The sequence below is a fragment of the Catharus ustulatus genome, chromosome 3 (genome assembly GCF_009819885.2).
Source record: "Catharus ustulatus isolate bCatUst1 chromosome 3, bCatUst1.pri.v2, whole genome shotgun sequence".
Taxonomy (NCBI): domain Eukaryota; kingdom Metazoa; phylum Chordata; class Aves; order Passeriformes; family Turdidae; genus Catharus; species Catharus ustulatus.
The window spans coordinates 51,474,573-51,502,455 of NC_046223.1; the positions used below are offsets into that span (position 1 = coordinate 51,474,573).

At 40.7% G+C, this 27,883-nt stretch overlaps 1 protein-coding gene across 3 annotated transcripts in view; it reads left to right on the top strand.

Moving 5' to 3' along the window:
- The window catches only part of PDE7B (phosphodiesterase 7B), a 167,135-nt gene that overhangs the window by 64,638 nt on the left and 74,614 nt on the right, over positions 1 to 27,883 (top strand). The window contains exon 1 of one of the 3 annotated variants that reach the window (XM_033054216.1): positions 23,866 to 24,186. The exons of the other annotated variants lie outside the window; for them this stretch is intronic. Coding sequence (XP_032910107.1) covers positions 23,949 to 24,186 — 238 coding nt within the window. The 5' untranslated portion in view covers positions 23,866 to 23,948. Of the gene's footprint in view, positions 1 to 23,865; positions 24,187 to 27,883 lie in introns of those variants that run through there. 3 annotated transcript variants of the gene reach the window in all.

The window sequence follows — 27,883 nt, forward strand, 5'->3', positions numbered from 1 at the left end:
GCACTGGTCTGATCCAAACACTTGAGCCTCTGGGCTTATGAAATCATGGAGTGTGACTGTGAAGACTGGTAGTAAATGACAGAAATTCTATTTAGCAACAAGAAACGGAATTTCTGAATCACAACTGGCTATGTCAAGAAATTAATGTATTTCTTACAGAAAAGTTCAAAGAGTTCTACTGGAATTCCCTCATAGGGCATTCTTCTCACTCTGCCGAGGAAATAATGCTTAAGACAGCTGGGATGCAATTCATCTAGCAGAATGTCTGTAAACGTCTGTAAAAAAACTTTAAAGTCTACAGCCATCATATAATCACCCCTTTTACAGCATAAAATAACCAGAAAGAAGTGCTTCCTTCAGACTTATATCATTGCAAAATAGTTGTATAAAACTGGTCTCTCCCCATTTAATCAAGAAACTGTAAGTGGATGTGAGCAGTTCAAGGGGAATAATCTTTCTCTGGAAGTACAGATATTGTTTTTCATGGCATTCAAAGCTCTGAGGTTTAAAGTTGAGGAAATAATAGAAAAATAGGCCAATCAACCTCATCTGCAAGATATATATATATATATATATTTAACATAGAATCAAGTCTCAAGTTTTCTGAATATTTGTAGAGAAGTATTTGTGGAAAATAGTTTTTATTAACTGAATTCTTTTCCTCATTGCTTTTGTGAAGTCTTCATTTCTCCCTCTCTCCCTTTGACATAGCTGCAGGACCTTTTCTGACATCTGAATAGCTCCTGAATTTGAGTTGAATAAAGTAAATTGAAAACATGACAAAGGATTTTTCAAATGCTTAAGGGATCCAGCATGCTGTCCCATGGGAAGAAAATTTGACTGTATCATGAAGTCTTTAGATATGAAGACTAAATTCTGCCATTAATGTGTCAAATATGGTTTTGATTTTCAAAACTTTTAAAATATCAATCCACTGTAAAATTTTTACGGAGGGTACTCTATAGCTCATTTTTGTTAAGAAAGTGTACACCTTGGTGTTTTAGATCATCTCAGGAGTGTGTTCTTGAGATCCTATCCCAATATACTGCAAATTCTGATTTGCCTCATGAAATAGTCTAGAATAGACAAAGTAGACAACTTTCACATGAAATACAGCAAGCTCTATGCTCTGGAAGCACTTCTAGTGCATTCCAGCTGCTACTAGGCATCTAACCCATGGAGATAGATTGGAAGTAGTCCAGAAAAATCCTCCAAAGCATACACAGTGCAGACCTGGGGGCGTCCACTATGGCTGTTTAACTCAGCCAATTTGCTCTTCTTGTGCTCCTGCTTCTCTGAACTTTGCCAGAGAGTCAAAACCCATCGAGACTTCAACCCAATGTTGCTCTAACATGCAGACTTCTGTAGCCACAATTTACTTTCAGGACCATTCATCTCAGTTAAGATTCAACTGAGGATGCCTAGGATGTATATAATTAATAATTTAATATGGGTTGCAAGCATGTGTTTATTGCTTGCCTACTTCAAGTACACATGCCATCAATTAGGGCATGAAACCTATAACTTTATCAGATATTTGTCTTATACACTCACATGAGGACAAGTTTATGTGGAATGGCAAATGTGATTTAGTCCAATGAGAAATTTTTCCCTTTTGAAACATAAGGTAAATTATTTTTAAGTCTTGATCAGGTTTTCCCACTGATCTCACACGTTAGTACAGAGCAAATTTAATTTAACAACTAATTCAAAGGAATTATTAATATTGCAGAGTTTTGTTTATTGACATATAGTAAGGAGATCCTCACATTTTATTCATGCATACATAGGAAAAATTCTAATTGAGGTATCTTTTTGTTTTATAACAGAGAATGCTTGGATCATACACTTTATTAGTAGACTTAGAAGAAAGCAAGGATTAGTGGACTAGAATTGACTTCTCCATCTGAAAACAGTGCAATACAATGACAGCAAAAATGTATTACATGATCATATCAAGAATCATATTACCCTGTTGTCAGAAGAAGGGACTGTTCCTTTCAGTGTCTTTTCAGACAGTTAGATAACAATATGTAATGATAGTCCCTACATATATATATATGTCTGTGTATATATATGTGTGTATGTGTGTTTGCCCTATTAATGTTTTTGCTAATAAATAATGTATGAACATACTCTTAAAGAGAAGCCTGTGCATTTCCACCCCATGAACTGTATTTCAGGTTTCTACAAAAGTAGGAAGACAAATTTGTATTTAAGGTACATGACTGTCAAGTCCCAGAATGCTCTGGAACTTTGATGGTTGAGACAGGCATTTGTCAAGAGAAAGGTCACTGTCTGAGAAAGAGACAGAATTTGTCTGTCCTGTGAAGATTTTCTAACTGAACTTAATTTCTTTTACTATTGGTATCTGAAATTTTTTTACAAACTTGGGGCAGTATCTGCAATACAGAAACGTCATTGTTAAACTGGTATTATTTGGCTTTGCTTTGGAAACTTCAAATAGAGCTGCCTACACACTCAGCTATTCTGTAAATATTTAATTAAAATCACCGTGGAACTTCTCCTATGGAAGGAGTTGGGAAGATGCAAATGTAAGTTAAGGGGTAGCATAAATTATTTGAGGCTCCAGCTAGCATCTACATGATGTAACAGCAATGGCAGTCACTGACAGAGTTCTGCTGGAAAGGGAAGATGAATGACAAATGCCTCATTGTAATTTGTTGTTATCAGCAGGGAGTATAACAACAGACATTAATCCACTGGTTTATCACAGGTAATAGTATGTCCAGGGAGCTACCACATTAAAGGCACAACCGCAATTGCTGCCATTGTATATTTGTACTAGACAGCTCTTGAGGCAAGTGCAGGTCATAATACTTAAGAAGCCAGAAGAATCCAAATTTGCATTACTTTAATTATTAACATATTTCACTTTTCTTAAAAAAAAAAAAAAGGAATGAAAGCATCATAAATCATGATGTCAAATCTCATTTCTTTTCTGTTGTTTGCAAACAAGACTCAGGGCTTTTGAAGTCTCTGTATTATTTGTTTCACGGGGAAAAATGACATTATAATAGCCCTCAGAACAGTTTACAGAGAAAATGCTGTTGGTTTTGGATATTTTTTATTTTAATCCAAACCAGTTTCTCTGTGCCATGAAGGAATCTGTGTTTGGTTTAGGCAGAACCATCTTAGATACCACAGTTGCTTCAAATTGTGCAGCTCTTTGAGACAAAACAAAAAGTCTCTTGATAATTGATGACTGAATAAACAAAGAGGAAACTGGAGGCAGATGTTTGCTGGAAAGCTTTCTGAAATCCTAGAATGGGATGGGGGAGAGTTTGATTTTGATTTTAATCAGAAGCACCACAAATCTCTCTTCACCCTGAACATTTCCTACTTGGCATTTTTTGTTCCTAATCTTTGTTGGGGGATGATGTTGCTGATGTTTAATTTTAAGTGAATTTCCAGTAGTAGACCTAGAAAGGTTTTAGGCAGGCAGCTGTGCAGCCTCAAGCCTCTCCTTCTGCAAAACAGCATAGATCCCTCTGACACTGTCCTGCTGGAAATCATCTTCCTTGAAACGGAAAGATCATCTGCAGGAATTACTAAGGTACTAGCACCTTTATCCACCTGGTTTTTATATTGTTGCTGAAGCTGCCTCGAGAGTAACAAGATGTGATGCAGGATGTCATATTATGGACCTATTTAACTCCCTTGGTGGGAGATATACCAGAAGTAGAGGTTCACATAGGCAGGGCCCATCATTCAGTTCCTGTCCTTCTTTTTGCTGTCACTATGCCCACTTTTTTCCACCAAAAAAATTGCCTGCTTTTGATAGCAGGTATACACCTAAGCTGGCTGGAAGAAGAATTTCTTCAGAAATGTTTGACAAAAATCATCTTCCTGAAATACGATCTTAAAATTACATTTCAGATGAAAACTTGAGACTCAAATCCAAAAGCTTTTCGTGAAATCTTTTGGCTGGTAACAAGCCTTAGATTCGGAAAAGTCGATCTCATGTTTAAAAGGCAGAGTTGTTAAAGGTCTGTGTGCTTCAGTCTTTTATGTGGGAGGTGCATCACTGTGTGTCTGAGTTACTCCAGCATATGACTGGAGTCCCTGGTGACATCTCACAGCAGGTTCAGCTTGGCTGAGTAACATCAGTCACAGAAGAAAATGGAAAAAAGAGACAGAGATGTTAAGGTTCACCTGAGGAATGCCTATAGCATCTGGGAATCCATTATTTACAGATGAAAACTGCAATTTTGTTTGTGGAAGAAAATGAGCACTAAACCACTCTGACAAATAGAAAAAAAAATCCCTGTGGAATTCAGGAATTTTTTTATAAAAATAAATTTTAGATAACATTTCAGTTTCTACCATGTTTCTTTATTGAGCTTGTTCACTCGGACTATGTAACTTTGTGATAGTAAACTTATCTGACAAAAAAGAAGATGAGTTGGATTAACACAGTGACATGGATGACTTAATGGAGCTGACATAGTGCCTGTGCCAGCTGGAGATGTGCAGTTTGTGAGTGTCCTGCTCATAGAGGAGCTGTCTGCTTGAAAAGATTTTAAATTCTGCTCTTAATGCCCTCTGCTCACTGATCCTGTGGCATCTCTTTTGTAAGAGCAGTTGTTATGGTACTGTAAAACAGGACTTCTTCAGTTTTAAAATAAGTAAGTCAGGAGTTTTATCCTCTTTAATTGTTGGTGTAATGTGTAGCAACACATTGCTCTAAATTGGATTTAATTTGGCAAGGGATGAGAATGAAGGAGGGTTTTAGTCATCTTCCCTCTGTTTCAAGTTGGCCAATGCAACACCTGCTCCCACGTTCCAGGCTGTTCTCTCCCATGAGTGCTGGTGCACAAACACTTGCCAGTTACCCTTTGACTACCACAAAAACAAACAAACAAAGGATCTGTTTTTAATCAAGTTTCTGAAGCCAGACCACCAGAATGAATGAATCTTTCTTGGTAGAACAGCTCTTTGTCTATATTTTCCTTGTCATTATAAAGCTACCCTAAAGTGCTGGCTGGTGTGTAATGCAAGACTTTGTGGCAAGTTATTTGTAATTTTTCCAAGGCGAAACATCACAGCAATTTGAGTCTGAGTCTGCCTCAGAAGTGCAAATGTCAGTTCAATGGGAAACTCAAATATGTATCCATGAAATAAAGCAGCAACAGTGGAACAGGAAAACTGCAGGTTCAGAGTTTAAAGTTATTAAGTATTGAAATAGTCACTCCAGTCCCAGTGGGGCTTTGAAAGCATCTGTATATAGCTTATCAGCCAGTTAGAAAAAGAGTATGAACAAACTCATTGCAAACAGTTCCTGTTCACTTGAGGACTCTCAGTCTTTTCATTTGACTCACAAGTACCCGAACCGATTTTTAACCGTAGAGAGCTATTGTAAAGCTACTTTAAAATTTTAAAAAACTTACAAAAAAAGGACTGACTTTAAAAGCCAAAAATAAATTAAATTTTAAGATTGCAGCTTAATCTGCTCCAGTTAAAATTGCACACTGCTGAAGAAGCACTCCTAAACTGTTGTCTCTGGACTAGATGTACCCCAAGGAAGTCATGTATATAAAATCCAAGAAGAATACTATGAAGTTCAGGCAAGACTTCCATTCTCCCTCACCCTAGGTGCATGTCATAACCCTTACTGTAAAAACCCATTTCACTCTTGCACACACATACACAACTAACCTTGAATTCTCTGTTGCACAGACAGGCTGTTCCTGCTCAGTACACCTAATGCTGTAAGGTGTTCTGCTAGGAGTTACAAGTTGTGCTCCCCCTGGCAGACAGTGAAATTTAACCTACTCCCCCAGTTTATGGAAAGCCCTTGCAAATGCTAAACTGATATATAAATTCCATGCTCAGTTTTGATTCCATATAAAGAAAAGGCATCTCTTTTCTTCTTAGTTCTATTTTGAAGTGGTCACTGCTAGAGCTTGGTGCACAGCTGTACCTGGCAGGTACTGAGGACAGCAACTGGAGTGAACCCAAGGGAACTCCAGAAAAAGTGTTTCTTTTCTGGGGAAAAAGAAATCTGGATGAAAATAGGATGATAACATGAAAGCAGCAGCAGCCTCTGAGCTCGGCCTCAATCTGAGGCTCTTTTGAGTACACTGTCACTCAGGTCTTTCCAGACACAACTGGGTTTTAAAGTTAGAAAGCAAGAAAGCAAAGCAAGAAATTTGTGCTGGGCAGAGTGGGGAAGCATTTTCAATGTCAAACAAAAGTGAAATGGGAGTTTTCAGGGTCTTATCCTTGGATGTAAGCACAAAACCCTATTTGAAATTCCAAAATCCCAGTTCAGGAACATTTTTTGGATCTAGTCCATAACATTTTGATGACCTATGCCATGTTTCCACATTCATTAAGAAACAGAAACTGATAGATCTCATCTGTAATATATATGCATGGTAACTGTAGGCTGCTTCTAATCATCAACATTCTTTAATTATTAACAAAAGTTTTATTAGCTATGAGTCAAAAGCTTATTTTTTTCTGGCAAAGAGCTGGGAAGATAATTTTTTTTGGGACAGTAGATGTTTCTGAAGCATTAACCCAAGATTCAAACAAGACATATTAAGTGAAAATCCCAGGTTAATTAGAGCAATATATAGCTAAATTTATAAATAAATAATACATATAAAACAGCCATTTCTATTAATGAATATCTCAAACAATTCTGTAATGAAGTTCATGTCTTCTTTTTCCAATTTATGAGTCTTCTTATTCTAAGACAGTACAAGGTGTTACTGTACAAACTACATCACCTTCTAATCTATTCTTAGGATGCATTTTATTGTTAACACTTTTTGTTCTAATAATGCTTTTCAATCTTCATTGCTTATGGGATCTAAGGCTAGTCAGTGCTTCTCTCTTTGTGGAGCATAATGGGGAGTGATCCCTGTATATAAAAGCCTTTTTTAACACAGTGCAAGATGTTTCTGTCCTTGTAATTTGCAACCACTGCCCTAACAAGAACCGGGAATAAAATAAGTGCAAAGCATGAATATGACCTGAATATTTCCTATATGTATTTGCTGCTTTGTCTCTCATAGAAGAGACTTCCCTTGGATTCCCCAGCTACGTTACCACACACTCCAAAGGAGGAAGTGCAGTGAATGCAGTTGGCTTATTCCCCCCAGGAGTTCCCTCTGGTTGAGTATGTCAAAGTACTCCCAGCCGTCAGTCTGTCAGGTCTGCTCGGATGTTTTGGAAGACAGCGTGCTCTGAATGGGAATGTAACAATAACAGGCTGATTTTTCAGCAGCCAGCACTGATAACTCTGATAAACAGTCTTCTTGAGGTAAGAAGTGACGCATATCAGAGGTTCCTGCCTTAGATGCCAAGGTTATTCGTCATGTAATTGGATATTGTTGGAAAAAACCATAATTAACGTAGACTTAGAGGCATAAGGCCATCTAGTTGATAACATGTGGTCAAAGATAATTGTTTGCTGCTGAACCCACTTTAATCTTTCCTTTTCATTTACTTTTAAGAGATGTGACCTAACCAGGTCTTACTTAAACAAAGCTACACTTACTGGCTTCATGATTGCTGGTAAATTACAGACCTGATGCTCCTGGCATTTCATTTTATGGTGAGGTAAAAACTTGAGACTCTCCTAATTCAGAAGTCCAGGAAGTTATCAGCTGACAAAAGCAAAGAACACATAAGATACATCTCGCTGTGCCTGTGGGCATCTAGTTCTAGCTCCAGCCTGAAGAGAGCACCTGTAGTGAATTCCTTCCATCACCATCAAGTTCTCTCTAATGTTGGTTTATTTCATTCTACAAGGCAGCAAAAATTCCAACTGATGTGCTTGTGGAGTTCATTGATAATTGTGCCTGAATTTGCCACTTTCAGCCCACCCTGGGCTGTCACCAGACCTAGGCAGTCTGCTAATTCTGTCCTCACCAAACTCTGATCTTTGCTTCTGCTCTACAACTGCTCAACCATCCATCCCTCTCCAAAAATTGTATTAGTGCTGAGTCCCAACAGTCCCAATGTTTCTCCTAGAATTGTAGTGGAAGTTTTTATCACAGGGCCCGTTGACTGACAGGAGATTGTAGGAAGTGGGTGGCCAAACCAGTGTGCTGGCTATTAGCTATCTGGTGGGGCTATCTGCTGTTTCCAGGAAGTCAAGGACTATCACGTGGTGGCTACTGCCCCCAGGGGAAAAAAGGCATGGAAGCTTGCAAGGTTGTACCAGGAAAGTAATTCCTGTGGCTCAGGCCAGCAGCAGATCTCAGCAGCCTCTCCTTCTCATCTTCTACTGCCAGAAAATTGATGCACCTCTTCTCATTCAATACTTTGCTCAAATATGTGTCAGGAATTCAGACTCCCTACCATGCTCTATCTCTTTCATATGCTAAAACCTGCTTTTGTGTGTCTCTTTATAAACATCCTCAAACCATCCACATAAGCATTACAAAAGCTTCATCAGTACAAATCCTAGAAATCAAATACGCAATCTTTTAAGATAGATTTCTGTTTGAGCAGCCTCTCAGTTACTAATTTGCTTTCTCATATTCCTAATGTGGAAGCCATACATTATACTTTCTTCCCTAAAGGCTGCACAAATAAATGAGACTTTGGCTTTTCTCCAGATATTTTCCCATTGTTAACAGGAATATCTGTTTTTAGACCCTTTCCCGTTTGTCCGTAAAGGTAGTCTTATCTTCTTGATTCATCAGTAACAGTTTGTTACTGATGTGGAACTTGGGCTCTTTGAGGTAGCCTTTCCTGTAATTACTGTTTCTCTCATTAGCTGTCCCCTAAAACTTGGCCTATCTAAATGAGATTTTTTTTATTTCCTCAGGCTTATATAGGGAAAAAAAATTTAAAATCTTGTGGAGTTATTTGGAGGTATTTCATTTAATTGTCTCATTATAATGGAATAGCTGTTAATATTTGTAACCTTTTTCCATCATGGGCCGAATATAGAAATAGTTAACCCTGGCTGAAGTTCTAGATTGTTTTGGATGAGTGAATTGAGGAAAAGTTTGTAAGAGACTGGTACTGAGCCAAAATATCAAGGTTCATATATTTCCTAGCTTGTTTAGTCATGTTTTATGCATAGATCAAGCATACAAAATACATTTACACAAGAAATTGTGGGACTTTATAATAAAGAAACTCCTGATTCTGAAGTCTTTAACTATCTTCTCTCACTCTATCAAATTACTGCTTAAGAAGGAGTTTCATCTTTGAAAAGGAAAGAAAGCAGGAGACTGTAAAGCACAAAAAGGTCTTGGTTGAATAGTACACATGGGCAATCTCAGCTCTAAAGAAGGAATCGTTACTGCACAACACTGAGGGCAGTAAATTCTCTTCACAGAGAGCACATTGCTTGGCCAGGGGAGCAGTGTGCTTTCTCCTTACCTCTTTTTTACCTTTATATGTCCACAGTAAGAATGTTTCTGTCTGAGCCTTTGTGGCAGTCAGCAGAGTGACACAGGCATTTGACAGCTCTTTTCATCTCTCAAAATAAAGTGTGGCAATGTAAATACCTCCCATGAATCAAATAAGCTGTTTCTGTTGGTTAACTAGAAGGGACCCAAGGATGACCAGTTTGAGTTTTCTCCTCTGTGAGGAGGAGTAGTAATGAGAGAAGGTAGTAAGACTTTGAGAGATCATACATGTATGACAAATCAGACATCCAGTTCATGCCAGGTTTAAAAGCAGCCAGTTCTGATTGTAGAATAATTAAGGAAATTTTAAAACACTTGATTGCAACTCGTGTTGAACTTTGATTTTTTAACAATAGTTATAGGTAATGCAGCTACAGGTGTAGAGATATTTATGTTTTTAATTCTAAATGTCCCAGAAAGGCATGTGTAGGAGTAGGAGTGTTGGCTTGCCTTGCTGTGTATGCAAGCATGCCTAGTCCACATACCTGGGTATTAGAGGAAATACACATATGTTCTAGAAAATACACTGCTCATTGTGCAGTACTAAGTAAATGCAAGGTGCTACAATGTGTATGTAAAAGGCATTTTACATGGTATTATAGAGAAAAATCACTAAATTGGACATGCTCTGATAATATTCCATGACATAGGTGGAATTAGCCCAGCCAAGAAACATGATACCACATATTTAAAAAGGCAATTTGGCTCTTTAAGGAATGATGATACCTTTTCCTCAGTTGTATCTTTTCCATCAGCTATATCTTTTCCATCATAACTTAAAACCTCAGGCTATAATTTTATGACACCAACATGCAATATGTTAAAGAAATACACTTTCAGTGAAATTATACTTATTAATTAGTTCCTGAAAATCAATTAATTTTAGGAGCTTCTAACTGGATTGTCTGGAATCAGGACATCCAAATCAACAGTCTCTTTGGAAACCAGCTTCTGGGTTTCACAATCTGTGGATGCATAATGAAAAGGGATTTCATATATTTAAATGCTTTTTGGTGTAGTACAATTGGAGGAGTTTTTTGTAAATTCTTAGCAAAATTTAGCAAAAAAAAAGTGTCTTCAGTAATGTGGAAAATAGCACACGTGAAAGAAATGCATGAAAACTGCTTAATGATATTCAGAATAACAACTTTCCAAAGTTTATGCTCTTCTTATAAGCAAGACTTTCGGACAGGATGGGAAGATTTTCTTCCCACCCAAGGCCACGCACATCCAGAACACAGAAATCACACACAGGAATTTCTGCCTCCCTTTCTTCCTGCCTCACAGCTCTTCATCCAGTGTAGCTCATGTTGGCACACATTTAAGTGCTAGCTCCTCTCAGAGATGCACATCCTTTCACTTACTGTGTAGAGCAAATTGGCTCACCTCAACAGCAAAAGCCCTTTTTTGGTATTTAGGTGAGAAGGCAAGCATTTGTTGCAGCTGATTTCAGAGCTGCAACACACAGTGCTGGTGGTAGGCCAGACACAGAAATTTCTGAGCACGTCTCACCTCCAAAGCCTCTCAGCCTCTAGCAGGTCCACAGGCTGCTAGAGGACTAGGCTGCATGTGTGGGCTGTGCCCACCAGTTGCAACCCTGCAGTCACAACAGGACTGAAACAAAAGATAAATTAGGTAAGCAGTCTTCCCTGTGTTAAATTAAAGGAAATGACTCCTCACAAGCCATAAAGGGGGTGAAGTAACTGTGGCCTTTGTTACTTGTGACAATGATAGATGATTCTTAGAATTGGGTTTATCCTACTTCTCTGACCAAAATATTGGTTTGGATACAACATTATTTTAAATGTTTTGCTTATAATCTATTCAAGTTCCAAGCATTTATATCTGATCCTATTCAGTCACTTCAGTCATGGGTGAACAGCAGAGCTTACAGCTATTCCTGTAGTTTGCAACTGTACCCCCACCTAATAGCCCAGGTGTTATTGGCAAGACAACAGAAATAATCAAACACAAATAATCACATTATTTTGAGCAGCAAGAAAAAACAACAAACCCTTTTAAATATTTTTCATAATAAAAGCAACTGAAGATGCAAGACACGTCTTGTCAATCATAATTGCCCAACCAGAACTGGGCTGGACAATGAGACAACAATAACACCACTTGAACATTGTGTCTGCTGAGTGCTCCCTCCCTCCCTGCACACACCTGGCACAGGGAAAGGCTTCTCACATGTCCTTCACAGCGAGACTCTCAGGTTAGCTGGGGACACAGCACTCTGCAAGGTCATGCAGGGCTGCCAGTGCTATCCGGCATGACTCACAGACATTGCAAAGTGATGAACTCCTACTCGACTCCCTGGGAAAAACACCACCATATCTGAACCTGGCTAACAGTGTTACATTTCAACATGCGTTTGTTATTTGTACTGTCTTGCCAATTGCACTTGTGCCCCGAGGGTGACTAGATAGCTATAAATCTTGATAGCCCAGATTCACAGAGCCACAGAAACTTTTAGATTGGAAAAGACCTTTTAGATCATCAAATCCAACTGTTAAACTGCATGTATACAACTGTGTTTGAGACAGATTCTTCAAAATAAATATGTTTAGGAAGAGGTGTAAGGTCTCTGTTATTACAGTATACTAAACGTTCATTATTCCTAACATTACTTTCTTCCTTTGAAAAAAGTTAACACTATTCCCATATTACCAAAGATAATAATTACGTGTATACAGTGAGACAGATGCTACAAATAACTTAGTCCTGGTTTCCTTATCAACCTGCATTATCCAGTGCAGTGTGGTGCTTTTTCAACTTACATCCCTGGACTTCTTCATAGAGAAAACAGAAGGCAAGAGAAAAACATGAAATAGGCTCTAGATCTCATCCCAGCTCTCAGTTGTCTGACATTGCCATACCATAGAAGGAGGAGTAACTCCAGAGGTTAGGCAGAGTTTAGATAGAGCCAAAGTGATTAAAACTGATTTCTTAGTATCACACAGGCATTGCAACAGACCAGAGAGCTGAATTTGTATCTGCTCTGAAAAGAAGTAAATTACTTCTTAAGAATATGTGTAATTTGTGGCAGATGTTTTGGGTACTCTTCAGGTAACTTCTGTAGAGATGGAAGGCACTTAGGAAAGCACAGCTCATTTTCTTTTTTTTTCCCATAAGGACTGTATGTAGGAGAGGGGAAGTGACAAAATGCCACCACACAGTGGAAGTCCTTAAATAAGAATAGATATTATGAGAACTGGTGAAAACAAAACTGTTTTGGTCATTGTGCTACTTTACAGGTATTCAGACAGCCATTACCATTACTGTTTTCCCAAGCTTCAGAGACCAAATTTGCAAAATCAACATTTATCAAGCAATACTGCTGATGCATTTAGTAGATAATAGGCAAACCTCAAAAGCTTTGATGAGTGCATTTTATATTAAAAAAATAAAAATAAATTTCTGAATGTTTCAGTTTATTTTATCATCTTGGAATTTAGGCAGAAAACCAGAGATCAGAATTATCTCATGAGATTCTCTTCCCTGGAAGTGCCTTTTGCACCATTCTTATCCTACTTCTGATTTCAGCAGAAACTGGGGTGCATAGATGACTCAAATATTTATTTATTTCTAAAGCAATGGAACATTTTGAACATCAAAACAAAAGGAAGGGAAATTTGGTTGTTTGGATGTCTGCCAAATTCTACTACACAATGTTTAAACAGCAAATGTTACAATTTAGGACAGTTGGTCTGTCTCAAATGCTACTCCACTGTCCATTACTATAATTTAGAGTACAATGAGCTTACCTAAATATCAGCACAAAACTTGGCTGGTTCAATTGTCTAGCTGTTTTCCCATGGTTCCTCTTTGAGTCAAAGTGAAGACACAGACTCTCGGATACAGTGATTCAGAGCAGAAGGCTAAGTAAACTAGTTGGCATTGTGAAAGCCTCCCTGTTTCTTACACTGACCTTTAAATGATAATGATGACCTGTCTTTATGATACCTAGCAAAATAAGGCTCCATTAACACAGACACCTGTTACCACATTATCAAGAAGACAGCTTCAGTAAGATTTTTTTTATTTTTCCAGTGAATTCATACTGCCTTAGAAAAGGCAGTATTTTATATTTTTTCTCAAAAAGAAATTATTGGAAATTTTTTCCATGAGGGAAAAGTTGCTTCTTGTTTCTCGTTTTGTAAAAAAACCAATCGGCATTACGTTCTGACCTTTTCTGGTAATTTTCCTTCACTATTGTTTTGTTAATTTATTTAGGCTTTAATACTCTAACAAGCTTATTCAAATGTTATTCAAATACCAGGTTAAATGTTATTCAAATACCAGGTTATAGGATCTCTTATTATATTGCAATTTTTTGAGGTTATCTCAACAGAATACTCGCTACATGAAAAGGAAAAAAATATTTTCTCATAAGTCATTTCCTACAAAAATTTAAATTCTGCTCAATGGACATTTGGTTTTAACTTCTAATAAAAAAATATGACATTTTTGTGCAACAAATTTTACTTTCCATCTTGCTACTGCTAACATGACTGCCATTATCTTAGGACTTGTATTCTGAAGTAAGGAATCAGGATTTTTAAAATAATATAGTAATGAACCAGCAGGCAGTCCTAGATCAGCACACACTTCTGTTTCTTATATGACTAGAAAGGGAAGTTTATGTTCAGGCCAAAATGAGACTTAAATAAGTATTTCCTATTGAACTTACTCAAGCACATTACAGCATAGTTGGAAGTCTGATATTTAACCATTAAGAAACCAGCTGATGTAGATGGCAAATGCCAGCAAAGGAGTTGCAATTCATTTTCCAATTCATTGGTACAGGAAGCTAGTGGTTTAATAGGGTAGCAGCCAATTTATGCTGCGCTTTTTTTCCCCCATACAGTCAGAAAATTTGGTAAAAGATACATCACTTCCTTGCATAGTAGCCCTGCTAAATAGTTTCTTGTGTCCATATTCCAACTGAAGTTGGAAATACTGGAGGATTCCTTTCCCTTTCCGAAAAGCCAGAGTTAGTGGTGGCTGAAATCAGTTTCATCTGGTATTACTTGAACATCTATATTATACTTTAAAAAAGCCAGCAACAACTGTGTAATGGGTTTCATTGAAACGCATAAGAAGTTCCTGATAAAAATAACATAAATAATTTTTCTTATTTAGTATATTCACAATAGTCCAATAAAAACAAGTGAAAAGATAGACTAAGCCATTATTTGACTTTTTTTTTTTTTTAACTCTGATTCTTTGACCCAGTAACAAACACTCTGTAACATCTCCACTATTCAAAGCACTCAAGAGTTACATGGACAGTGAATATAGAACTGGGGAGCAAAACTGTCCCTGGAATTTCAGTGCTCCCTTGAGCATTTAAATTGTCTTTCCTTGGCTGATGGAAACCCACAGTAATCTCCCTCAGTCCGCTTCTCTGAGTGTGATCAGAACTCCGCAGCCTCCAATAAAGGGTGACTACTTTACAAGCCCATGCTTATACGGAGAAGACTGGGCCTGTCATTCTAAGGATCTGAGCCTGGTTTCTGAATTAAGCATCTTCAGGTTCCAACTGGCAGACACTGATTGTGGGAGCAATCACTCTTACATTTAGCTTTCATCTCACCTCAAGGTGGCTGAAAATGGTTTTGCTGTTTCTAGAAGATCTCTGTCAGCAGAAAGCAACCTAAAGAGTGTAACCCAAAAATCTTGGAATTGTAACATTAAGTATCCAGTGATGCCTTGTAGTTGATTTGGCACATGATACTTCAAACCTCAGAAAAATACATTGAAAATATTGCAAACCGCAGGAAAAAAAAAGCACAAGCAAATGTAGCTCCTCGTACCACAGGTGGCAAAAGGGAGACAGAACTTCTGACTAACAATCCCATCTGAAAACTTCTGTAGTTGCACTGCTACTAGTAGAAAGAGATGTTTGTGGATGTCAATACCATGACTGAAGCTCATATTTTGACTAAGGACTTTTAAAATAACCTGAATACTTTCTTCTTTTACTAAGCATTACTGGTTTTTAAATAGATCTTACAATTGCTGTGTATCTAAATTATTATTGCTATCATAAAAGCAGTGCAGCGCCTGGCAAAATTATGTGTGAATCGCCTGGATTGGAAAAAAAATAATTGTAACAGATATCTTAGGAAACACTCAAAAACATTTATGTTTTTACACATTGTCAGGGTATCTTGGAAAGCACAGTACAGCTGGAACTACAGTACTGAGAGCAACCTGCCCAAATACATCTCAGAGAAACAGGTTTTCCAGAAAGCCTTCCCTTCATCTGCAGATCTAGAGGAGAGAGCTTTTCCTCTTAGGCTATCTACTCAGAGTTTTTTTTCCTTCTGCAGCTTCATCAGCATGAATATATTTCAAGAAGAATCTGTAGTGAAGAAAAGAGCCAACATGTGTTTGCATGATTATCGGTGGATTTTGAGGGCATGGTAATAAAATGCCAGGACAGGGGTGACAGCATATTTCCAAAGCTGCTCATCCCAGTGGAGCTACATTTACACAAATGCATTTGTAAGAAATGCAAAGAGCTTGATTACAGTAAATATGGCCTGATTTTGCAGTCATGAGAAACTAGGTCAGAGGGAGCTTAGTTTATCACTAGGATATTTGTACATCATTGTTAGGCCTTTCCCACGACTTCCCAGCTGCATCTCCTGTCCATCCCCACAGCAAACTGCACCCACTGCTGTCACGCAAGATGCAAAGAGGGAAATGAAGCCCTAGGACTTCTGTGAGAGGGCAGATAATGTCAGTTTTGGGAGATGTACATCATCAGAATGCTGATGTGCAGGCAACATAAAGAAGCACAAACCATGGATACAACCTGAGCAGAAGTGTAGGTATGGCATTCAAGTATCATAGATATTTAATCTGAAATACGTAGTAGCCTAGCTATTCAACATGACCAAAGTATCAATCTTAATTAGTCAGAGGTAGCAATAAGTCTGCAGCCAGAATGGCATCAGGCAAAATGCGATTCAGTTGTGTTTGCATTGCAAATAGGAATACATTTGGGAGAGGTCTGCACCTATGCAATCCTAATGTTTGTTATAAGGTCTAAATGGGATTATACAAAGAGCTAAATTCACCGTTAATTATAAAAGTCAGAAAGAGAAAGACTGGAGAATAAAGAGGAGTAGATACTCTGCGATATTAATATGTGCAGCCATCAAATACCTAACAAGTTAACAAAGTTAAGAAACATGTAATGATTTTATTTAAAATAGTGCTTCTTTTCCTAGTCAAATATTAATCTCCATTTTTAAAGTGAAAAGGAAAAACTAAGTTATCAGATCTTGTGATATCTGATTTACAAAAGAGGGAGCAAGCGCTATTATTCATTTGTATTTATCCTGATATTTATGTTCCATTTATTCTTATGGTATGAAGCTTTCTTTGACAAAAAAATTAAACTAGATATCACTTAATGCAGATTTCTGAGCTACTCACTTCTATAATTTCAAAATACAGAAAAAGACAAAATCATAGGCACAAGTCTTTTCTGTATATCCTAAGGGTCAAGCACAGGCCATGCGGGCACCCACACCATCTCATTAAGGTAAGAGGTGACAGAAACATTTCAAACATGAAGAGGAAACATTTCAAACGTGGCACATCTCTCATCTTTCAAACTTCTGCAGTCATTTTTATATACATAGGTCCCAACTGAGAAAATACCTATGCGCATGCTCAGCTTTAAAAATGGCAGCAATCCCTTTAAATTCATTGAGACCATACAGTTACAGTAATTTCACGACTATAAGACGCACCCTTTTGACTAAAATTTTCCGCAGAACCCAGAAGTGTGCCTTATAGTCTGGTGTGCGTTATCTGATGGACAAAGTTCAGAAATTTGCCAACCCCGAAGTGCGAGCTGCGAGCCGCGGGGGGAGCCGGCAGGGCCGCAGCTGCCAGGTGGAGGCAGGGTGGAGTGGCAGCGGGCACGCATCGGCCCCATGGAGGCAGAGCTGCCCCTCCACAGGCATGCCCCGGCCCCGTGCAGGCGGGACAGCCCCTTCAGAGGCTTTCCCCGGCCCCGTGCAGGCAGGATGGCCCCTCTACAGGCATGCCCCAGCCCCGTGCAGGTGGCATGGAGGGGCGGCGGGTATAGCCTGGCCCCGCCGGGTACAGGCAGGTCTGGGGTCCCGCGGCACCGCCCCTGCCGGGTACAGGTGGGCCCGGGGCCCAATGGCTGCCGGGCTGAGGCGGGGCCTTGGCCAGAAACCGTGCAGGGGGACCTGGGGGCGGAGCCTCGCTGCAAAAAAAAGTGCACCTTATAGTCTGGTGTGCCTTATGGTCGTGAAATTACTGTACTTACTATTAGTTATGTATTTAAGGCATAGACATCTGTCACATGGTTAGTTCCTTTTTCTACTCAGCCTTTTTTCACATATTCCCTAAAGGAAATCCTGTGGGATGCAGAGGTTATTCTTCTCATAGGGATGTTTCATAAAGATGATTATTAGCATGTCCACCATCCCAAATAACAGGTTATTATTTTCTACTTGATTTCTACCAATGTTTTCAAGCTGACGCAGTATTCTAAACCTCCCACTCCATTAGCCTAGTCCATCATTAAGCATCTGTTACAATGATCACTCTAAACTCAGGCAATTAAGTTTTTTTTAAAATCCCATGACTTTGCCTGGGATCTGGTAAATTGTTTGTGTGTAAGAATTAAAGGAAGGGAATAAACTAACAGAGTCCATAAGATACATTGTGCAACACAATTAAATATCATGCTGGCAATTCCTTTTTCAATTCCCTTTCAGCTTATAATTATTATTTTCCTATTATGGTTTATTAAGGTGAGATGAGTCTTTTCTCTGTTATTTTCTAGTTCCTCTAAAGTCACATAGAATTTTGCTGTTTACTGTGGGAGATTGGAATCATCAGATTCAGTATGCTGAACTTTTAATTTTCCCAAGTGAGCAAAGGAAATGTTACACAACCTCACTGTTTCAAATTAGTTATGGACTTCTGTTTATTCCTTTACTGCAAGCATTTTTGCTTACTTAGAAGTACAAATTGTTAATCCTAAAAATTTGTTCACTCATCTGCACTAAGAATGAAAAAGGCATTTTCTCCCTGCCCTACAGAACTCAAACAATCCTTATTCCTCCATTTCCAGAACCTGCTTCCAAGGAATCTGATTAGCTGATGAAAACAACCAACAGTTTATGAACCTATAGAACACTACTGCCTGTCTTCCACATTTCCCAGTATGTGAGGGTCTCAAGGCATGATGCTATGCAAAGTTCAGGCAATATTAATTAATTAATTAATTAATTGTACCATTCTCTTAGCAGTTCAGCTCACTTCTCTTGACAGTGAGTTGGTAGCAGGCAAAAAAAAATCCACTGTGTATCTTTAGTATGCATCAGAGTTAGTGAATTGTTGAGAATTCGTAGAAAAAATATAAAAATAATTTCAGGATTGGGAAAAAAATGTTCTGAGATAGAATTTAGAGAATTTGATATGTTCGCTTTAAAGCAAAGACATAGCAACTGTCCTCAAACAAATATAAAATTTTTCATATTTAATGAAGTAATTGCAATGATAGCAATAACTAAGAGTAATTGTTCTTACTAGCAAGAATGACCTTAAAAATAATAGACATCTGGAATGAGACAAATGCAGGGCAAAGAATAAGAAAATTATACTGTGATTTTTAAAGTGATGAAAGAAACCTTCCAGGAGGTTATTAGAAAAAATTCTGCATAACTGTGCCTGTTTATGTTTCTTCTGTCATATTCTCCAAATTTCTTAGGCATTCTGTTTCCTTGTCCCTTTTAAAAGTTACTCACTTGCACTCTTATTTTCTCTGTTGCCCTGATTACACTGCCCTGCAAATGTGCTTTTTGTTAATTTTATTTTCTTATTATTTTTATTTTTTTGCTTTCTGTGTAGGCACTGTGCTCCAGCACTTGCAATCTTCTCTTCTATATTAAACTCATCCCCCTGAAACCTCCTAAAACTTGATTCTGGTGGCAGTGGGATCTCCTGGTTCTGACCCGAGGCAATGGCCTCACCATTGTCTCTGCACACCTCTACAATCCCTGGGACAGAGACAAAGGCATACTTTTCATAAGCAGCTACTGATTTAAAATTATTTCACTAGTAAGTGCCATTTAAAGACACATCCTTTACAGTTTCTAAAAATCAGTATCTGATAGTCTTTGAAACTGGTCTCCGCATTTGGACTTCCTAATGTAAATTGCTTTAAAAATTGGGAGTATTTTTCCAAAAACATTTAATAACATACTGTAAAAACAGACTATATACAATCTTTTTAGGTGTCTGTTTGGAAATGCAAGTTCTGACACAATGCAGTGGAGTGGCTTAGCTGAAAGAATAGGAAAAGTTTCCAAAAGCAATGGGTCTGCCACGCTAATAATTTATGAGCCTTTTTTTCCCCAAACATCAGCTATCAGATGGAACTGGGAGAAATAATAGAATGTAACTTTTGCTTTACAATGGCCTGTTAATACAGAAAGGCAAAGGCGCCTGTACTCTAAGGAAGCTGTCAGCAAAGCTACAGGCTGGAGGTCCCAGTATCGCTTACAGTACTGGCAAGAGGAGACCACTGCTGGGGAATGGAGCTTGAGGACGGAAGCAAAAGGAAAAGGCTGTGGGGGGGTAGAAGAGGAGAATCAAGGATCTTTCTTCACCATTCTTTTTTTGCAGCTTTTGTGTGTCTGGACTGATTTGTTGTGGGAGAGCTGCTGGAGACAGTATATTTGGCACAAGACAGGGTAGCTCAAAGCCAAAAGGATGGTGCTATTGCCAGTTTAAACTATGGCTTTTCTTTCTATTTTTTTTTTGTCTTCCCCCCTCCCTACTTTTCCTTTGAAGGAAGGAAAAGAAAAAAGGGGAAGAAAGGGATTTGCAATGAAAACCAGAGCAGTGGGTTAACAAGAACCCTGCAGGCTTCAGTAGACTGGAAAGATACACGAGGCACTTCCTCTACCATCTGGCATGTAATTCTGCTGCTGCTGCTCTTGGTACATAACTTCGGAGTGAATAAGCAAACAAGTAAAACTTTTTAAGAGACACCAACTATAAACCACCAGCTATTAATCTGTCAGCTTACTCTCTTCTCTTTTCTCCCAGTAATTCCTTTCCTCAAGTCTTTTCCAGTTCTCATGTCTACCTGTGAAAATATGCACTGCCTTGTCATGTTTGCAGATGACTCCATTTGCCTTTTTTTTTGGCATTGCCTCTCAGAATGAATGAGGGACGGAGCTAATACATTTCTATTTCTCTTGTAATCACATAAGTTTCTTTAACTCAGAGAGAAATGCAGTTGGTAGAAATAAAGCCATTCACCTCTGCTGAACTATTTCCTTCAAATATGGTTGGAAGTGGGAATGCAAAAGAGAAATTTTAGGTGAGCCGAGCTTGCGGAAGAACTGTTTAAAATGCAGTTAGAAATGGCTGGGTACATTGCTGTGTAGCATGTTTTATTTCTAATGGACTTTCTTAAATGAAAAGCATGGTGTTGAAGTCACATCTTCAAGTTGAGTAAATCATCACGGCACAGCTGAAGTCAGATAAACTCTGCAGAGAACTTGCAAAATCTGAGCATTTTGTCAATTTAGAAATCTCTGAGAGTGATGCTACAGCTGATTTTTGGTGCTAGAACTCCTCATATTCAAGTTTAGAAATTCCAGGCTTTCCTGTGAGCAGCCCTTATGTGCTTTCATTCTTATAACGAAAAAGACAAAAAAGAAAGTCAGTTACAGCAAAATCTTTGATGAATTAAGGATAAGTAATCACTGAATTGGAGTACAACTGTGAAGTGTAAGTTCATTAAGAATAAGATGAATTAATTTACAGACATACCCATTAATGCCAAGCAATAATTTTAACATATTTTTTATTCACTACCCCCAACAACAACAAAAAAACAACAAAAAAAACACCAAAAAAACCCAAAAACTCCTGGCTACCTAAAACAGTTGTTTTCATTTGACAAAGTACATACATTTCATTAGGTTTATTACATAACTTCTTGAAATACTGATACTACAACAACAGGTGTGTTTCAGCTGTTTTTTTGACTGGCCTCCTCCTTTCCACTTGTAGAACTGTAAGTGAAGACAAATACTACATTAAATCGTGATCCTACCCATGAGAGAGGTACTTACCTAAGTGACCCAACTACAAATGATACAAAACCTTTCACAGTGTTAAGGACACAAGAAGGTAGTGTAGATTTTGAAGTCTCAGAAGTTTACTGCTGCTGCCAAGAGAGCTGGTGGCTGTTAAACACTTAAATATTCAGATATTAATCTAAAAATTAGTCTGGACATCTGTGAATATACTGTCTTCCACAATGTCTGCTATCTTTTATCGTGGAATCATTATGTTTGGGACAGATTTTCATGACCATTGAGTCCAGCCTTTGGCAGTACATCACCTTGTCAGCTAAACCATAGCACTAAGTGCCACTTTCAGTTATTTCTTGATCACTTTTTGCATCCAGTGAAGCTAGAAATGTCACAAGGATAGCCTTTATTTCAGAGTGCTCTGGCACTTCTGCTCTTTGCCTCAGTGGGGACCACAAAGCACAGAGGTAAACAAAGAGGAAAAACAATAGCTGAAAAAAGTTACTGCAGGTCCTTATTGCGCAAAACCAAAATGAAGTAGTTGGGGTTTAAACCAACCAGTAGGCAAAGAGTCTTCAAAGTCTTCTGGATTTCAGTTGCCTAGGTTATCCCTCGTTGATAGGAACAGTGCTTTAAAGAGTAATGGCACGAGACACACCAATATGAAGCACCTAAAATATCACAATAAACCATATGAAAATAAAAACAAATAAAAATTTGCCTTTCAATTAAATTATAACCAGAGATTGTATGAATGTGTCAATGCTCGTGCTAATATACTGCACATCATCTGTTTCTTTGTTCTTTACCCCTTTGTTCAATGACTCAGGATATCCTGATACAAAAGACTGCAACATACCAGCACAACAGCAACACTACTACACTACTTTGGAAGTGCTTTGTAATTTTCAAGGGAAAGTTACCGAGTGTGGAGGGCTAATAGTACAGGACTACAGTCTACAATCAAAACTTCAGCAAACTATTAGTCAGTTTGAGGTTGGAACATCAAGATAAGCAAGGCAGAGATCCTGTACCAGGGGAAACAGCATGATGTTAATATAAGGAGGAAAGACTTGTGCACTCTGTTTTCTACATATAAGGGTGTTGAGTTTCAGTCCATTCTCTTGGCTTCTCCTCCTGTGCGAAGGAAGATCCTGCTTGTTTGACAGTTTACTTTTCCAGAGAAGGCAGAACATTGAATGTAACCCAGAGAAGACAAACATTAGCTATGCACGCTAGGAAATGTTATAATGCCCACTAAGATCCCATTAAACAAGTCTGCAATTTTACTGAAAACTAAGTGCTGGTGCAAGAGCTCAACCTTCACCCTCCGCTTCATAAGCTGAGGGACAGTATCACGAGCAGGCTAAAAGGGATATACTGTATAAAGGCAGTATGAATGTTGTGAAAATCGCATGGTCCCTCCGGGTCCGGGATCCCAGGGAAGGGCCGGGTGCTGCTACAGGGTCTGGCCAAAGGCAGCCCACAAGCCCGGGGAAGCCCTGGCTGACAGCTGCGTAGCCCCAGCACGCCAGCTCTGCTGCTGCACGAGACAGAGCAGTCCGCCGGGCGGCTTTGCCTTGCTTTTAATGATTAGCGATGAATAATTGCCTCCTGGCCGTAGTCTGGGAACGACCGCTGCCACCAGGCACTGTCCTAAGGTGAACCCGTTCAGGTGAAGCTTTACAGCCGAACCGACTGCGGGCGCGGAGCAGACCCCACGCCCTCCCCATAGCCCGTCCTTTCAGCGCTCGTTCCTCTCCGACCCCTCAAGCGCCGGCACCTCCGCTGCCCCTCGGCCGGGCTGACGGCCGAGAGCGGGGCAGGCGGGGGCATCGCACGCCGCCAGCGCACTCGTGCTCCGCTCCCGGCCCTCGGCGTCCCGTGAATCACCGCCCTTCCTCCCGCCGAAGGGCAGCCGAGGTGACGGCGGGGTTTGACTAAGAGGCCAAAACCCCCACGGCTCCGCAGCCAGCGGGGCGAGGAGGAAGGCGGGGCGGTGGGGTCTCCCCAATGGCATCGCGGCAGGGATAAAGTCAAAGTGCCTCCGCCGCGGCGCTTAGCGCGGTGTGAGCTGCGGCTGTGCCGGCGCGGCCCCGCTGCCCCGAGTGCCGCCCGCAGCAGCGGCCCGAGCCCCCGCCCCCGGGTCCCGGCGCCGAGCCGGCATGAGCGGCGGCCCCGCGCCTGCCCGGCAGCCGCTTCGCCCCGGCTGCAGGCGCCTGGCGGCGGGCTGAGGGCGCGCAGCGCCGGGAGCCGAGCGCGGCCGCCGGAGCCCGGTGCTCCTTCCTTCCGCGGGGCCGGGGCCGGACGCGCCCCTGGCGAGGGGCGGCGGCGGTGGGCAGCCGGGCGCCCTCGCCCCGCTCTGGATGCCCATCGCGGCTGCTCGGGCCGGGGGGTGGCTGCGGCTCCCCGGCGGGGGGCGCGGGCCAGGATGCCGGTGCTGGAGCGCTTCTTCCCCGCGGCAGAGCCGGGCAGGCGGAGGAGGACGGGAGAAGAACCGATGCCCTTTCCCATGGGCAGCCTGCCCGGTTATCAGCAGGGGACCCTGGCCTGGGACTTGCCCGAGATGATCAAGATGGTAAAGCTCGTTTGGAAATCCAAGGGAGAGCTCCGCGGAGCGAAGCACAGGGGCGTTTTGGAGAGCGAGGATGCCCTGGGCGGTCCGGCAGGTAGGTTTCCCCCGCCCTGCTGCTCAGGAAAGCTACGGGGCAAACGCGGCTGGGGGCCGGGGGTGTTGGGGAGCCGCGGCCGAAACCGGAGCCGGATCCGGACCGTCCCGTCGTGGGCCAGCGCCGCCGGGGCCGCGGAGCTGCCCGACCGAGAGCGGCCGTGCTGAGAAACAGCCCGTGCTGAGAAACAGCCCGTGCTTTGGGCAGCTCTCTGCCGCCGCCGGGACACCGCACCGGAGTTGGTGCCGCGCTGAAGCCACGTCAGTTTGCCGATGGCGCTCCCCCGGTCCAGTGTGTTGCGTGGTTTTTGTACGCGCGTGAGAAAAGCTCGGCTGGAAACCGGAGCGAGTGGCTCCGCGGCTCGGAGGCTGACCTCCACCGGGGCACCCGGGCTCAGTGCGGGCGCGGAGCTCTCTCCCGGCCCGCAGGGAGCTGCGCAGCGGCGGCCCCGCGGTCAAGGTGCCGGAGGAGCGGCGCCCCGGGGCCGCCGGGCAGTCCGGCCGCTGCAGGAGCTTTCCCGGCTGTGTTCGCCGTGCCCTTCCGAGCGCATGGCCTCCTCTTTTCCACCGCCAAACCTCTCGCCGGTCTTTGCGTGCGCTGGGCTCCCTTCACAGGACCTGCCCGCGCTTCCCTTGTACGAAGCGGAGCGACTCCCTTACGGCTTGGGTTTTGATAGCCACCACTGTTAAAAACTTGAGAAACGCTGCCCTATCCCATTACTTTCTCTTTAAAGGTGGTGTATTACTGGGTAAAGAGCACGTGCTTTTTCACTAACTGTACAAATCTCGTCTGTCAGTTTTTTCCGATCTCACTAACATATGGCATGTCATCACATGTTTTACCGAAGTCCAGGTTAGATCTGCAGCATTTTTATTCGGTAGAGATGAATTGCCAAGTTAGCATGGTGCTTCTGATCAGTTGATTCTGCATCTTAACCTGTGCTCTGCACTGCTTATGGTTCAAAACCTCTTGCCTTCTGTTGAAGTCGGGGTCATAGGTCTATAGTTGTCTCAGTACCTGTCGATAATTTTTTATTCTCCTGTAATTGCACTGCTGTGATTAAATAGACTTAATGAAATTGTGTGGCTTGTTTCTTCAGAACTCTGGATTATCTCATCTCTGCAGTTTGGTCATGAATTCTTCTGATGCATTCAGTCTTCAGAGACTATGCTTTTATCTTTGGTGTACCTGTTATTGAGACCTATAAATTACAGTATTTTGTATCAGAATAATTTAATTTCATAGGTAGAGTCACCTCTTTGGTGGTATTTCGAAGTCCTTGTTGTGTATATGTAAGTATGTTGTGTGTATGTATGTATCCATAAATGTATATATAAACTTGAATATTAAATAGGTATCAGTCTGTCACTTTTGAATCCCTACTAAGTTTGGGTGGTTGATCAGTGTATGTCTATTACTTAAAATGTTTGCAGTTTAATCAAAAAATGCTTGTTCCCCTTCCATTTTGAAAAAGGGGAGATGGTTCTCAGTCTCTGAGGAAGGTGTACAATATGTCACCTTACTCTTGGGGAATCACTTCAGTTTAAAAGAATAATAAGTGAGAGTGATGTGGATAATGAAAGAGGAGGTTATATTGCTCTTTAAGACTTGGAACAAATCAGCTGGGAATGTACTGTAGCCAACCAGGGAGATTGAGGCTTGTGTGGGGAATACTGAATGTTCAGAGGTAGACCCTAATGAAGCAATCTGAGAAATGCTGCATTGCTTACACCTTATGTATGAGTAATGGTGGTTTTTCAGTGTGCTTGTGTTGTATCTTGTGAAATTACTTTCATTAGGTAACAAATGAGATTCACCTTCAGGTTCCTGGAGGCAACTAAAAATGAATGTGAATGTACAGAGACAGATTAGTTCACTAGCAGGATGTGAGTAACTTGCATTTACTCAAATGGCCATTACTCGTATCCTGTGGAGGGGACAGTCCTCCTCATGGTGCCAGATCCTATTTCTTAAGCTCAGCTGACTTGTGGCAGTACAAATCAGGGCAGAAGATGACTCTTAACTCTCAACACTTTAAATACGAATCATCAGACGGTTTGAGTGAACCAGACCTGGGTTGCTGGTTTTTCCTCCTCAGCAACAGTCATCGTGGTAGTTTTCCCTCTTGTGGTTTCATTTTAGTCACTTTAAGTACATTGGAATATGTGGGAAAACCAGTAAATGCTGAAATCTAGTATACTTAAATAAGTGCAGAGTCAAAGAAAGCAGAAATGGGAAGAAGAGGTAATAGTTTGGAAGGCACAGTAGTTTGAGTACTCAGCTTTGTGTTTGTGTGGTGTTTTTTACATGTTTGATTCCTGAAAAAAAATCAGAACAAAACTTCATAACTTGTATGTTATAAAAAAGGCAGTACTTAGTCAGGAATCAGATTTTCTTCAGGTTAAATTAAAGCAAATAACTTCTGCTTGAGGTACTGCTAGCTAGGCAAATAAAGGTTGATTGTTCAGTAGTAGAGTTCACAGCACTTTCCACATCAAGGGCTTTTTCATTTGAATTTGTAAGTATTCATGTGATAACTCATGTTCTGTTATCACATCCTCATGAAACTACTTTGCTTACAGTAGAAGAGGAAATAGATATGAATTCTGGAAGGAAACTGTCAGGATTTCTGGCTTGCTTGATCATGTTAATACAGATTTACCTAAGCAAATTTCTTTGCCTTGTCCGAATGATCGGACTGGGCTTTGGGCTGGCTTGCTGGCAAAGTCACAACCCTCTTAACCAGAGAGAGTGTGGAAGAGGGAGAGCTATATGTGCACATGAAGTCAGTTCTGTGGATGGCAATGTCTTGGGGACCCATTTAGCCGTAATTTATACCACATTCGTCTTTCCTGAGGTAGGAGTAGAGAGTAAAACTATCTGTGTGTCCTGGGCTGTCATGTGTAAGAGCTATATCTGGGTCTTTCATCTTGTTCAGTGCTGAGAATAAGCTACTTAATCTGCCTGCAAAAAAAGGGTTTGCAATACATCATGCAGCATATAGTTGGGATGAATGAAGAACTCGTATTTCAGTGACTGCATGCCTGGGGTTTCTAATGATGATTTATTTTCACTTCCAAAGCAGTAAAACTCACATCTTGGGCCTTCTCTTCCTGTTGCACTGCTTTTTAATGTTAGTATTAGTCAATTAGTCAATTAAGACTATAGACCTTTCTCCCGCTCCTGGCCCACTGTTGCTTAGTAACTGCCCCCACCCCGTTTCAATCCTTGACCAAATCAGGACAAAACTCAGATTTATTGAAGATACTCCCTGGGCTGTTTTTTGCAAGCCAATACCTTTTACTTGAATAAAATAACAGCATGTATTGATATTATTACAGTTGAATTATTCAAGTAAATCTGATCTGAAACTGAGTTTGTCTCTAGGAGAGAACAGTGTTCTTTTTATGACCCTAACTTTCTTATCGCTCTCTCCTAGAGTTCAGCAGTAGCTTTGCATATCAAACAAACCTGATCAAGGAACAGGTACAGGTTTGCCTCCAAGAGTCTTCGTAGCAGCCTCTTAAGCTTACAGTGATCATCCCAGATAACTCCGGAGAGACTTTCTGTACTGAGTCTTGCACATGTGCAGACATGCAAGACTTTGAGAGAAGGTGCTGTGCTACTAAGAATTATTGAGGTCTGTTGAGACACTGTGGGTTTTTTGAAACAACTCTGAATTTTTTTTTCCACTGCT